At 43.8% G+C, this 12169-nt stretch overlaps 1 protein-coding gene and 1 non-coding gene across 3 annotated transcripts in view; both read left to right on the top strand.

Annotated features, from left to right (window-relative positions):
* The window catches only part of TCOF1 (treacle ribosome biogenesis factor 1), a 37771-nt gene extending 25867 nt beyond the window's left edge, over positions 1-11904 (top strand). For both annotated transcript variants that reach the window (XM_075274949.1, XM_075274948.1), the window contains 7 exons: positions 5-154; positions 1613-1777; positions 3288-3432; positions 4565-4900; positions 5414-5538; positions 5929-5974; positions 11370-11904. In XM_075274949.1, coding sequence (XP_075131050.1) covers positions 5-154; positions 1613-1777; positions 3288-3432; positions 4565-4900; positions 5414-5538; positions 5929-5955 — 948 coding nt within the window. In that variant the 3' untranslated portion in view covers positions 5956-5974; positions 11370-11904. The remainder of the gene's footprint in view (positions 1-4; positions 155-1612; positions 1778-3287; positions 3433-4564; positions 4901-5413; positions 5539-5928; positions 5975-11369) is intronic.
* On the top strand, positions 9496-9601 carry LOC142205379 (U6 spliceosomal RNA). The gene has a single exon (XR_012716389.1). It is a non-coding gene; the product is annotated as a U6 spliceosomal RNA (small nuclear RNA).
* Positions 11905-12169: the final 265 nt, after the last annotated feature.

Here is a 12169-nt window from a genome sequence, read left to right as displayed (position 1 = left end):
GTAGGTTGTAACTCCAGCACCAACGTCTGCTAAGGGGAAGGTCAAAAAAGAGAAAGCTAAAACGCCAAAAGCATCCAGTGGGGAAATGATAAAGTCTTCAATGGCGTCAACCCAGTCCTTCGAAAGCAACGCCTCAGATGAGATGGCGGAGAAGGTATGTGCTGGTTGTAGTTGTCGGATTGATTAATGGCAGTTTGTGGTTTCATAGTGTAATATGAGGGTTGGTCTGACGCTAGGTTCACACCTGCGTTCAGGGTCTCCGTTCTGTGGTTTCCGTCTTCTGCATGCCAGAAGACGGAAACCACAGACCGAGTCCGGCCGTGAGCGGCGGTGAGCGTTTTATGCTCTCTGCCGCAAAACCGTGTTTTTTTTTTTGTTTTTTTTGTTTTTTTTATTATCCGGACACAGAGTACTGCATGTCCGACTCTGTGTCCGGATTATAAAACCCAGTTTCGCGGCGGAGATCATAAAACGCTCACCGCCGCTCACGGCCGGACATCTTTCTCACCCATTCATTTGAATGGGTGCGAGAGAATCCTGCAGGTTTCCGTCTCCTGCCTCTGTTTTATGCAGGAAACGTAAACCTGCAGAACGGAGAGGAGAACGCAGATGTGAACGAGCCCTTAAAGAGTTTTTTCAAGCTAAATAATTGATAACTCAAAGATTGGCAGGGATCCTCCCCGGTGTGTGTGTGTTTGTGTATGTGTACCTTTTTGTTTTTCTTGCATCCTTTCTTTCCTCCTTTCCTTCCTCTCCTCCCTCTCCCACTTTCTCTTCATTTTCGTTATTCACTGTTTGTTGTCTTACTGAACATGGCAGCCTTGGATTCACCTTTGGTGTATCTTGTCTTTGTATGTTATATTTCCGTTTTTGGGGTCTGTTATGATTTGTGTTATCTTGAAAATTTTATAAAATACTTGAATTAAGAAAAATAAAATGGCCCAGCACCCAGATGCCCAGCTGATCAGCTGTTTGAAGAGGCTGCAGCTTTCAGGTGAGTGCTTTAGCCTCTAGTTCTTACCAAGCCTAGCGCCATACATTAGTGCAATGGCTGTGCTTCATATCGCAGCTCGGCCCATTCATTTGAGTGAGACTGAACTGTGATCAGGCCATGTAACCAATGGAGGTGACTTCACATGGCCTGAGAATCGGAAGTGGTGCTCGGAGAACACTGCTGTCAGTTAAAGCAGCTGATCCATAGGGTTCCCCGCAGATCTTCAATTGATGACCAATCCTTAAGATGAAGAGAGCAAAAAAAAAAAAAAACCTAGACATGAATGAGGATGGTACATCTGTGAGCAGGCTGATTTTAGAAAATCTTCAGAAAGGTTATTGGCTGGGCATCATAAGGCAGTAGCTGAGACACCTTTTGTTACTGCTGAAAGCTGTTATGTATACCGCTGGTGAATTCATGCTTTAGATCTATAGAGCAGATTGGTCAGTTTTGTTATGTTTTTGGTTTTTACACCAGGCGCCCTCTTAAAGGGGATGTCCACCGATTCTAAGGATAGCCCTGAAATTTTTGGATTGCCCTTTAACTATGATAACCAGCTTACAACATTGCTGTTTATTTTTGTTTGTTTTTTTTTCCTCTTCTGTTTCATCAAAACAGGTGTCAAAATCCACACCATCTTTACAAACTAAACTGGATAACTTCTTTGTAAAAAAAATCATATCAACAAAGAAAAGAGAAAAAGAAAGCCCTATTAAGCAGCCTCCTGCCCTAGATATAACCTCAAAGACAGCATCAGACAGTGAGGAGGCAGCCGTAGTGAAGGTGCGCTACTGTCTTCAGTGTATTATATACCTGATCCAGTTACAGATATGATTGCTTTTCTCAGCTTTGGTTCTTTCATGGTCATTGTAGAAGGCAATACATGTACTGTATTCTCCGCCTGTACCTGAATGAACTCATGTTAACCCTTGCAGAAGCTTATGGGTCTTGTAGACTATCCAAAAAAAGGAATTCATGTTCCTTTAAAATGGAGTCTACCACCTCTCACTACACATTCAACTGCTACCTCCATATTACAGTGATAAACAACGAAGCTCTGTAAGCAGATGAGGCAGTTGGTGCAGTTTGGGTGGTCTTCAGACCCCTATCATGTCCTGCCTGTGCCACCCCCTGCAGTGAGAGTCAATCCACCCAATGCTATGGCATCACCTATCCTACTGGAGGGGCAAGAGCTGTGCTATGGGAGCTGAAAGGGTCTACTAGCCAAGTGGTTGGTAACACACTGGTTTCTCTGGGGACAGGGTCTGTGTGTCCAGTATGTCATGAAGTGTTACCGCCCTCTTAGCCACTACCTAATTTAATCAACAGTAAAAGGGCTTATGTGTTTGGCTGAATTTTGGATAAGCAAAACTGCAAAATTTTCTAGGAGATGGCACTGATCAGATGATAGATTAGTGGACTGTTCATATATAACCGGTGATCTGTTCATAATGGATCCAAACATTCCATCTGTTGAAAATTTATTTTGGGCGATTTCAAATGACCATAGGCCCCTTCATGTTCTCTAAAATGTAAGTTTTGCTGGAATGAGTCACAGTGATGTATTGGTGCCTTTATTTTCAGCTACCAATATGGCTGCATCATCGCTGGGCAGTGAGGATCCACACAACACCTCCCTCCACCCGACAGTACAAGTTTATAGAAGGGTACTGTCAGGGCATTCCTTGCAGTCCAGTGATGATTAGCTGTGACACCGGGCCGTCTGACATTGCAGTGATGTGTTTGCCAAAAGTAGCAGCACTAATATCTCTCACACCTGGGCAGATACCTGCAAAACAGACTCCAGCGCACTCAACTTTGCAGCGGTCTGTAACGTGGCTCATCTTAGGACATAAAAGATCCTCTTTAATAATGATTGCCTGCCCAATATCACACTGGAGGAGTTCCAACTTCTGGCATCCTCACCGATCAGCTGTTTCCAGGTACCTCTGTGTTACCATGCACTGTGCCATATCTTTTGTAATGTTTGCGCTTGGTCCCACAAAAAAAGGGTCATTCACTTTGGCATTGTTCTGCACTACGATGCACCTCTGTAAAATTGACACCACTGTGTTTGGTATGTGAAGAGGCCACACTGCCTGCCCTAGCGCCGAAGCCTCTTCAGACAGCTGTAGGGGGTGCTGCAGGTCTGATCTTCGAATAGGTGGTCAATTTAAGTCCTGGAAAAACACAGTTAATAAATTTAAGAAAATGTGAAAAAAATACATGGTTTAAGATATTGTTTTAAAACATTGACTGTGCAACTTATAATCATATTCTCATTTATTTGAAGGCTCTTTTCCAAGCCCAACCTCCTTTGTCCAAACGAAAGCGAAGCAAAAACGACAAGACTGATGACAGCACTGTAACGCCAAGTAAAAAGAAGTCCAAAGTTAAAGCACAGCCTGAGATAAAGCCTACGCCGACCACCCCAGGGGGTTAGTAAAACTTGGATTTGGAGAGGAGGGATATTTATCTTCACTCCATAGAATAAATATCTGATTGATAAGGTCTTACTGCTGAGACCACCAACAGACCCTGAGAATGGGAGTGTTTTACCCTTGATTTTACAGCCAGCCTGCCGCCCAGGGCTGAAAGTAGGCATGTACAAGAAGTATCTGCCCCTCCCCCCTCAAATTCCCTTCAATAATGACACCGGAGATGGCCAAAGAACAGCACTCTGCTATATCCTATTGAAATGCATGGATTTGTCCCATGTGACATGCCTACATTCAGCCTGGCTGCAGTCAAAGGATAGATAAGTAGCCTTCATGGCACAGTACCATTTTAAGACTCCTATTGTTGTTGAGTTGAATGTATATTCACTATATAATAAGCTTCATAAACTTTGCCTAGTGATGTTAGCTGGCTTATAGAAATGATCTAATGGCCTTCACTTAGAGAATGCAGCTTCTTAAATCAACTGATTTGGCTGGAGTCGGACCCCCACCAATCTGATATTGCTGGCTTATCCTGCACTGAAAATTTAAACTCAACCATAACCCATTAATGCTCTGCCATGCAAGTTACGTCCAGCGCCAATGTCCGTTTTTTTTTTTTGTTTTTTTTTTTTTTTTTATAAAAAAAAGTGGCTTTCCGGCCCCAAATTAGGTTTTCATGCTGATCATCTATCTTCTCAGAAAGGGTTAATAATATATAGTATTCTGTTAAGTGCAAGCCTTGAAACAGCTATTTTTGCATAAGTTTTAGGATTTTCTGAATTCTGCCAAGAAAAAAAATTCAAATTTCTGAGCTCTAAAGAGGATGTCCAGGAATTGCAGATTTTTGGCAGGAGGCTAGGGAAAGTTTGGGAAGGGGTGGAAATTAAATCACTCCTGTCCACAGCATCCTGGTTCAGCGGTGTCCAGGGTGTGTTCTGGGACGTCGAGGTGTGATTATGTGCCTGACGTCCTGGCCCGCTGATTGGTTGCGTGTGAGAAGAACTTCCATCAGAATAAGCCCCCAAGCGCTACTAGACCAGACAGCGGCCATGGAGCTGGTTGGTGTGGGTGCAAAGTGTCGGACCCTCACTAATCAGATATTGATAATCTATTTATTTTCCCATTTCAGGCCTGCTGGAATCTGAAGAAGAGACGGTTCAGGCCCTATTAGAAGGAAGGAGTCCCAAAAAGGCCAAAAAGTCCTCTAAAAAGACTGTAGCAGCAGCCCCTGTTGTATCAACACCAATCATACAAGATGTCAGATCCTTATCTTCCTTCCTTGCATCTGCAAAGACTAGTAAGAAGCGTAAGAGCACCTCTGAAGATGAACCCTCCAAAAAGGATAAAAAGGCCAAGAAGGAAAAGGAGAAAAATAAAAAAGCCAAGACCACCTCCATAGCAGGGGATGCTGCCAGCCTGACACCCTCCAAAAAGGAGAAAAAGAAAGCTGAAAAGGACAAGAAAAGTAAAAAAAATCTGTTAAAGGGATTGACCTAGCTTAGGTGTTCCTCACCGCTTAGCGTCATGGCTGGGCGGTAAAGAACACCCACTGACTGTACAGGGCTATGGATGAATACTGTCAGAAGAGGCGTTCCTCACAGCCCAGCTAGACTGTCAGGAACACCCTGCTGACTGTGGGCTGAGATTGTTACAATTATAACAGGAAAGCAGATGATGTGCTGAATTCAGTGCACTGTTTGCTTTCTAGCGGTATATAAAATCACATGTGCCCGAGGACATGAAAGCTCCTCTTTAAGGGACTGTGACCATGTGAAAAATGACTGTACCTGTGGTGTTTTGCTACAGTCCATATATCTTACACACATAAGGACAGGCTGCAAATCAGCTGTACGAATCTATAGGTGTCTAGAACCGGAAGTAGGCTTTAAGCATCTGTTCATAAATCAAAAAGTTTCTGTTTACGTCACTTGACATGTCCTTGTGTAACCATAACCTTATACATTTGTTATCCCTGCAGAAAAAGATAAGAAACACGAGAAAGAGAAGAAAAAGGAAAGCAAGAAGCTGGCAGAAGGTGTAAGCCTTCCAATAATAGAATCGACAGATTCTGGCGTCAGTCTGCAGTCAAAACCCAAGAAAAAGGCAAGTATCCGCCTTCGCCATGTAATGTGGGGAAGACTTTCATATAGGAACCTGTACAACTGGCCGAAGAAAGGAAAGGGCTTATCACAACTGAAGTAGTCACCCTGAGCAATTCATCGGCACCCTGCTGTCATGCTTCATGGGCCTTTGTTTAGATAAAAGCTACATATATATATATATATATATATATATATATATATATATATATATATATATATATATATATTTCAGTTTGCAGCAGATCAATCTGTACAGTTAGATCACATAGGGTGAACTCTGCAATATCCATGAAACTGAAGATCCTCCTGAAAATGGAAGATTGAATAAATTGAGCATAGAAGTGAATTGTAAAACCTAACTTTATAAAATGACGCCTTTCTCTTTCTACAGAAGAAGGTAAAAGGTGACAAAGACTGAAGTCCTCATAGACACTGAGGTAAGTGGGCCGTGCTGACCATATACAAACCTATGTTCTACTTGTAAATGTTCCGACACTTCTTGCCCTATCTGTATAGTTCGCTCTGCATTGCACAAGATTGTGGACATAGGTGGGAGGGTTATTAGAAGCGGCATTTATGTTGGTCTTAATCTAAGCCCCACTGGTTCTCGCCTCTTCATATTGTGGTTCAACTTGGTCAGAAACTAAAATATGACAGTAATTGTTGGTGTCAATTTCAGGTGTAACCAACTCCATTTTTGTGGTGTAAACTCTAATAAGTGTGTGTGTTCATATATAGGAATGGTCCTCCACAGAACTTCTTGAGGTCCTTACCTTTTAGGGTCATAAATTTAGGTTTTATAGTTAACACTGGGATCAGATTTGTATTGGAGTCTCCATAGCAGTGACTGCTGAAAATTGTCAAAAAATTTGCCTCAAGTCCAACTTTTTCGTCTGGCTGTTTCATGTTAAAAGATCCAGATGGATCCTGTAGTCACTTGAGTCCGCTGTTTTTAGCGGTTCATTGTCCTTGTCCTCCAATGGAAACACCCACCCAGATGTTAACATAGCATAAACTGATCTGAAAAGTCCAGTAAAGAGTTTTTCTCACCTAATTTTCACTGGGGGACACAATGGGTATTAACCCGTCTACTAAGACACTTGACATTAGGAGAATAAAAAGTCTACTGGCTCCACCTTCAGGCAATACCGCTCTCACAGACACTGTGCTGATCAGTTGAAGCCTAGTGTCCTTAGGAGAGAGACATGACCTGAGTTGAGTCTTTCTGTCTTACAACGTGTTTTTTTTGTTTTTTTTTTGTTTGGGGTTTTTTTGTTAAATTTTTTCAGGTGGAGGGGGGTCTTTAGTGTGTACGCCACACTAGTTGTACCCCCCTGCGGGTGCAGCGCTCAGATTGAGCACCTCACCGGTCACCTGTCCCCACTTGCTGTTTCTTAGGCCGGATTGCAGGTGACCCCACTTTCATGTGGAGTTCCACTGAAGAGGTGACCCTGCCGTGCCTGAAGTCAACAGACAGGTATCTATTAAGATAAAGGGGTGAGTATCAGAAAACACTGCTTTTAATCCCCTCCTCCTTTCTAATACTGATCTTTGACCACCAACCCCTTCCCTCGGTCCATGGGTATGTCTTAGAGGATGACCCCAATCCTCCAGTTGAACTGTGCACTTTTGCCGCCATTTTTTAATTAAGGGGTGGATCGGCAACTTCCTGCTACATAGGGGGCGGGTTCTTCAGACTCCGGTCTCTCTCTCTCCCGGGCTATCGGCGTCCTTACCAGATTTAATCAGTCGGTAGTGGAGACTTTGGAACAGCTGCCCTCCCAGATTGCCCAGATCGGTCTGTTTCTCCTGGGGATGCCTCTGACTAGGAGCATCAGCTAGGCACATCTATATCTGCTGCTACGTGAGAGCTCACCAGGATGACAAATGTGCAGTCAGATTCTCTTCAGACCGGAGGATCTTGATACTTCCCCTCAGGAAGACATATCTTCACCAAAAAGGGCTGAATTGCTCAGTTGGAAGAGCTACTGCCTGGGACACTGAAGTCTCTGCGTTAAAGTCCTGACAGAGGTGCTGTGTGGTTGTAAATAATCTCCACGGCACAAAGGTAAAAGAAATGCAGCACCCAATGTGAAGTTTAAAATTCACCTGGACCGTCTGCTGTCTTCTACCCAGAAGTCGGATCTTCATTTTCCCTTCCTGTGAGAAGGGTATCCTGTGAGATGTACAACATAACTCCAGATGTGCCACCATCGAGGGTTGTTAACATCAGTCTGTCAAGTGCACCTATACGGTAGGTTTGCGACATTTCAGAGACTCCCGTGGTGGTCCCTGCGATAGCTGGGCTCTCCAAGGCTACTATCCTGCCTTTTGTGGACTCTGCCTCTTTATGCTCCCTCAGGCACAGAGGGTGGACTCTCTTGCCAATTCAAGTTTTCATATTGGCTGGTTCCTTCCTGCGGCCTTCCTTTGCTGCTTCTTGGTTAGGCAAGGCCTGCATTTTCTGGTCCAAAATATTCCAGATGAATCTCTCAAATGAAGCTGCCCTTCAGACAACCAGCTGCTGATCTTTCAAGTTTGAGCACTTCAAGGTACTTGTGCAATGCCATCAGCATTTTTTTCTTTTACGTCCTTGAAAGCAGGCCTACAGAGTGGCTGTTTGCCACAAGTTTTTGGATACGCTCACTGAACGCTTAGTTCGTCTCCAGGAGGCGGTAGTGGCCCTTTGCCGGGACTATCTGGGCTGACCTTTTAGCTGACCTCTGAGGCTACGGGCAGAAAAAAGCTCTCCTTTCCTGGAGGTGTCTTGAGCACCAGGCATCATCTTCCTGCCATTTTCAGCATTTTTTCGCTGCTTTTGTGGTTCCACCTCTCGCTCTGGAGGACAGGCTTCCCGGGATCTTGGCTATTAGCTAATAAAAGCTCATTTCATTAGGAGCTGCCTGGCTGTTCCTGCAGCTAGTTCTCCAGGCCCTCCACTTCCTAGTCATCTCTTGCTCTCCTTCCTGGAGTTTTTGGCATGGCAGCATCGACAATGCCTGGGTCCAAGGAATGGTATCTACGGTTATTCCATAGTTCAATTTGCCTCCTTTCCCCGCTCAAGCAGTCATTGTTTCTCTAGGCTGTCTTAACTCTCCCATGGCAGGAAGTCATAGACCCCTTTCCAGCTTCTTGCCTTCAGACTAGCCTCTGTCCCCCTCAGTATTTACCAAAGTGATAGCAGTTCTCATGGCCCTCCTCTGTTCCACAGGTGGCGCTGTGATTCCACACTGACTGCCTGCTGGTGAAAGCCGCCTCCAAGTCAGACAATCTGACCAGCTTACGGTTTACCTTGGACCTTTCTTCGCCGATTCAGCTGGCTCATCAATGTGGAAAAAGCCTTGTTTCAAGCATTTTCAAAACAAGGAGTTCCTGGGTATGATCCTCTACATGAACCAGGGCAAGGTCCTCCTCCAAGATTCAGATTTTGGCGGACGTGTACCTGCACGTTTCTATTCTGCATGGGAGTCCAGGGTATGATGATCTCGACCTTCATGATCATGCCTTTCACTCAGTTACATTTGCATCTTCTGCAGTTTGCGATTCTGGGCGCTAGAACAATACTCCAGCCTTCTCCTGTCCGCCTGATTCTTCTGCTTTTTCAGGTCTTTTGAGAGCTCTCTTAGTGGCTTTTTCCGTCACAGGAATATCTCAGGGAAAGTCCTTCCATTTGCAGGTGATTTTCAGAGATGCTAGTCTTTCAGGCTGTAGAGTGGTCTTTGGTGCCTTGACCATTCACGGTCTTTGGTCCTAGGCAGAGTCCTCCCTCCAAATCAACCTGCTGGAGCTGAGGGCCATCTTCTTAGCTCTATCTCATCCAAGGACATTCGGTCAGAGTCCAGTCCGACTTCTCCATCGTGGTGGTCTACTCGAACCTTCAAGGGGGCACCAGAAGCCGGATGGTTTTCTTATGGAGGCCTCCCATTCTCTTTGAGCAGAATGCCGCATTCCAACTCTTGTGCTCCTTTCGGCAGCACTTTTAGTAAAATTGGAATGATACAGAGAAGATTAGCTTGGCATTTCATTAGAATGACTCGAAATTTCGTGAATCATTCCATAACTCTGCAGTCTGTTGTTGTTTGCCCACCGCTGTGACTTTGCCTCCAGTCTAAACCACAAGTTACCCTGCTACGCTGCCCGGTCTCTGGTCCTTGTCCATTGCCGCTCCCATCATTTCCTGGTCAGACTTTTGCCTTCTGTACCTGTTCCTTCCTCTTCCTTTTCTCCCTCGTGTCCTCGAGACTCAAGACTGAATTGGTTCCAACCATCTTGGTGGTGTTGGATTGGCCCTGGTATGCAGATCTCATGTTCCTGCTGGCAGACGCTCTGTGGCCTCTTCCTCTGCAGGTGGACCTTCTGTCTCAGGGACTGCTGTTCCCTCAGTGAGTTAAGATCTATCTTCACTCTTGGAAGGCTGGTATGAGAGCAAGGAATTTTTCCGTTCTTTTCTTCCCAGGATCCTGGCCTTGCCTCCAATCTGGTCTGGGTCGTCTTTCCTTAGGGACAGTGTTCTATTCTCTTGGAACCATGGGATCTTAAGGTAGTTCACGCTCCCCCCTCCCTCCTTTGAGTCTTTGCAGGTATTCCTCTCTGCCTCCTGTCTGGGAAGGTGCTTTCCTGGTGGCTATTTTCTCTGCTTTGTTTGTCCTTCTTGAGGTTCCTCAGAAGGGAAGGGTTTGCCTGTTTCCAAGGTTTCTTTTTTTTTTTTCTATAGATTTGGTCTGTCATTAGGGAAGCTTATCGTCTAAAGTTCTGCCCTTCCAGGCTACAGCACATTCCATGAGAGCTATTGGAGCTTCCTGGGCTTTTTGGCATCAGGCTACTGCTGCCCATGTCTGCAAGGCTGTCACCTGTGTTTTTTTTTGTTTGTTTGTTTGTTTTTTCCATACATACCTTTTCAAAATTTTTACAAGATCCGCTCTCTGTCTTCTGCCAATTCTGGGTCAGTTTTTACCAAGGGATACAGATCCCACCCTGGTTATAACATTTGTTCCTGTCAGATTGGTTCTTTTTGGGTTCAGGACATGTTTGTTGCTGTTCCATTTTCCTTATTTTGTGTGTCTCTTCTGCTGCTGCGGTACAACTACTTAGCACAGTGTCTGTGACAGGGGTATTGCCCGGAGGTGGAGCCAGCGGACTTTTTATTCTCCTAGTGTGAAGTCTCCTAGTAACCAGGCTAATGCCCACTTTGTCCCCCAGTGAAAACGTTGAGAAAAGTATTTTACAGTGAGTACAAAAATTCCTCTTTTTGGGAGTTTGATATTGATGACCTATTTGAAAGATGTGACGTTGCGATCACATATGTTACATGGCCTGCTTGAAGCTCTGTCCCATTCATGTGTATGTATAGACACACTGCCTGGTATTGCAACTCAGTTCCAAAGTACACCACTGCCTAGTATTTGTTGAAGAGGCCCTAGTGCTCATCCAAAAGACCATGTTCTCTTCAAAGAGTGAATTGTCGAACCTCCATCTATTTGGTACATTAGGATAGGTCCTCAGTATCAAAGTGTGGATAAACACTCTTAAAGGGGCTCTATCATTGGGAAAAGTCATTTTTAGCTAAGCACATCCTTGCGTAGCCTTGAGAAATGATATGGGCTCATTCAAAAACCACTGAGGCAATTTACATACAAAAGATTGCTGTGGAATATGCAAGTATGTGCTTAATTAAAAATGACTTTTCCCAATGATAGAGCCCCTTTAACAGATTCTATGAGGATGTCCTTCTCCTATTAAAGGGCCGCCTATTATTACTTGCATATTTATCATGGCCCTATTATGTCTTCATGGCATAGAAATAATATCAAATTCTGATTTCCTTTCTTTCAGGACTTTATGGAATAGAAGACTTACAAGCCATTATATTTACATGTTTATTTTGTCTACATCATTATGTCAGGGTAACAAGAAGAAGATAATGTTTTACTACTTTTTAACCTTTATTTAAGGTATTAAGCGTTACCCAGTGTCTGCAAATGTAGATGAGTACTGGTCTTGGCCATCATGGACACGAAAATCTTCAACCTGTGATTTTTCATCTGGTTTCTGCTGCCCATCAAATAATATATTTCTACAACTGATCCATAACATTGAAGCTGGGCTGTACGTTACCTGCATGGTGTGAACGGAACATCCTTGTTTTTTTTTTTTATCTTCGCAAGATATTTTTTATACTTTTAAAGGAGCTTTATTTTGATCAGTTAGCAGAGTGATTTTATTTCTTTTTGTGTCGGGGGATCACGGCATATTGATATGATAGTGTGTGGCGGTAACATTCGCCGTTACTTTGTACCAAGAACAGTTCAGCTGGGAGTGAAATAAAAGGTTGCTACTGCATTTTGTGACAACTGAAGAGTGGACATTTTATTTATTTTGGAACCAAAAAAGCAAAATTGCCTCACAGCTCAAGCAGTGGCCATAAACTGGAATCTATGCTTGTACGGAAAAAATCCTCGGCTAGGAGCAAACTAAGTGGAAAAACAACGAATATTTCCAGCAACACAAAAGAAATAAAAAAAAAAATATATAAAACTTTTCATGCTATGAGTAAGGGGCAACAAGCCCTGAAATATGTAAGCAGCCCAACATGTTTTTGTGACTTTTTTTTTTTTTTTTTGGTGTGCATTTTT

This window comes from Leptodactylus fuscus, chromosome 5, assembly GCF_031893055.1.
Source record: "Leptodactylus fuscus isolate aLepFus1 chromosome 5, aLepFus1.hap2, whole genome shotgun sequence".
NCBI classification, from domain to species: domain Eukaryota; kingdom Metazoa; phylum Chordata; class Amphibia; order Anura; family Leptodactylidae; genus Leptodactylus; species Leptodactylus fuscus.
This window is presented reverse-complemented; position numbering and strand designations above follow the sequence as displayed.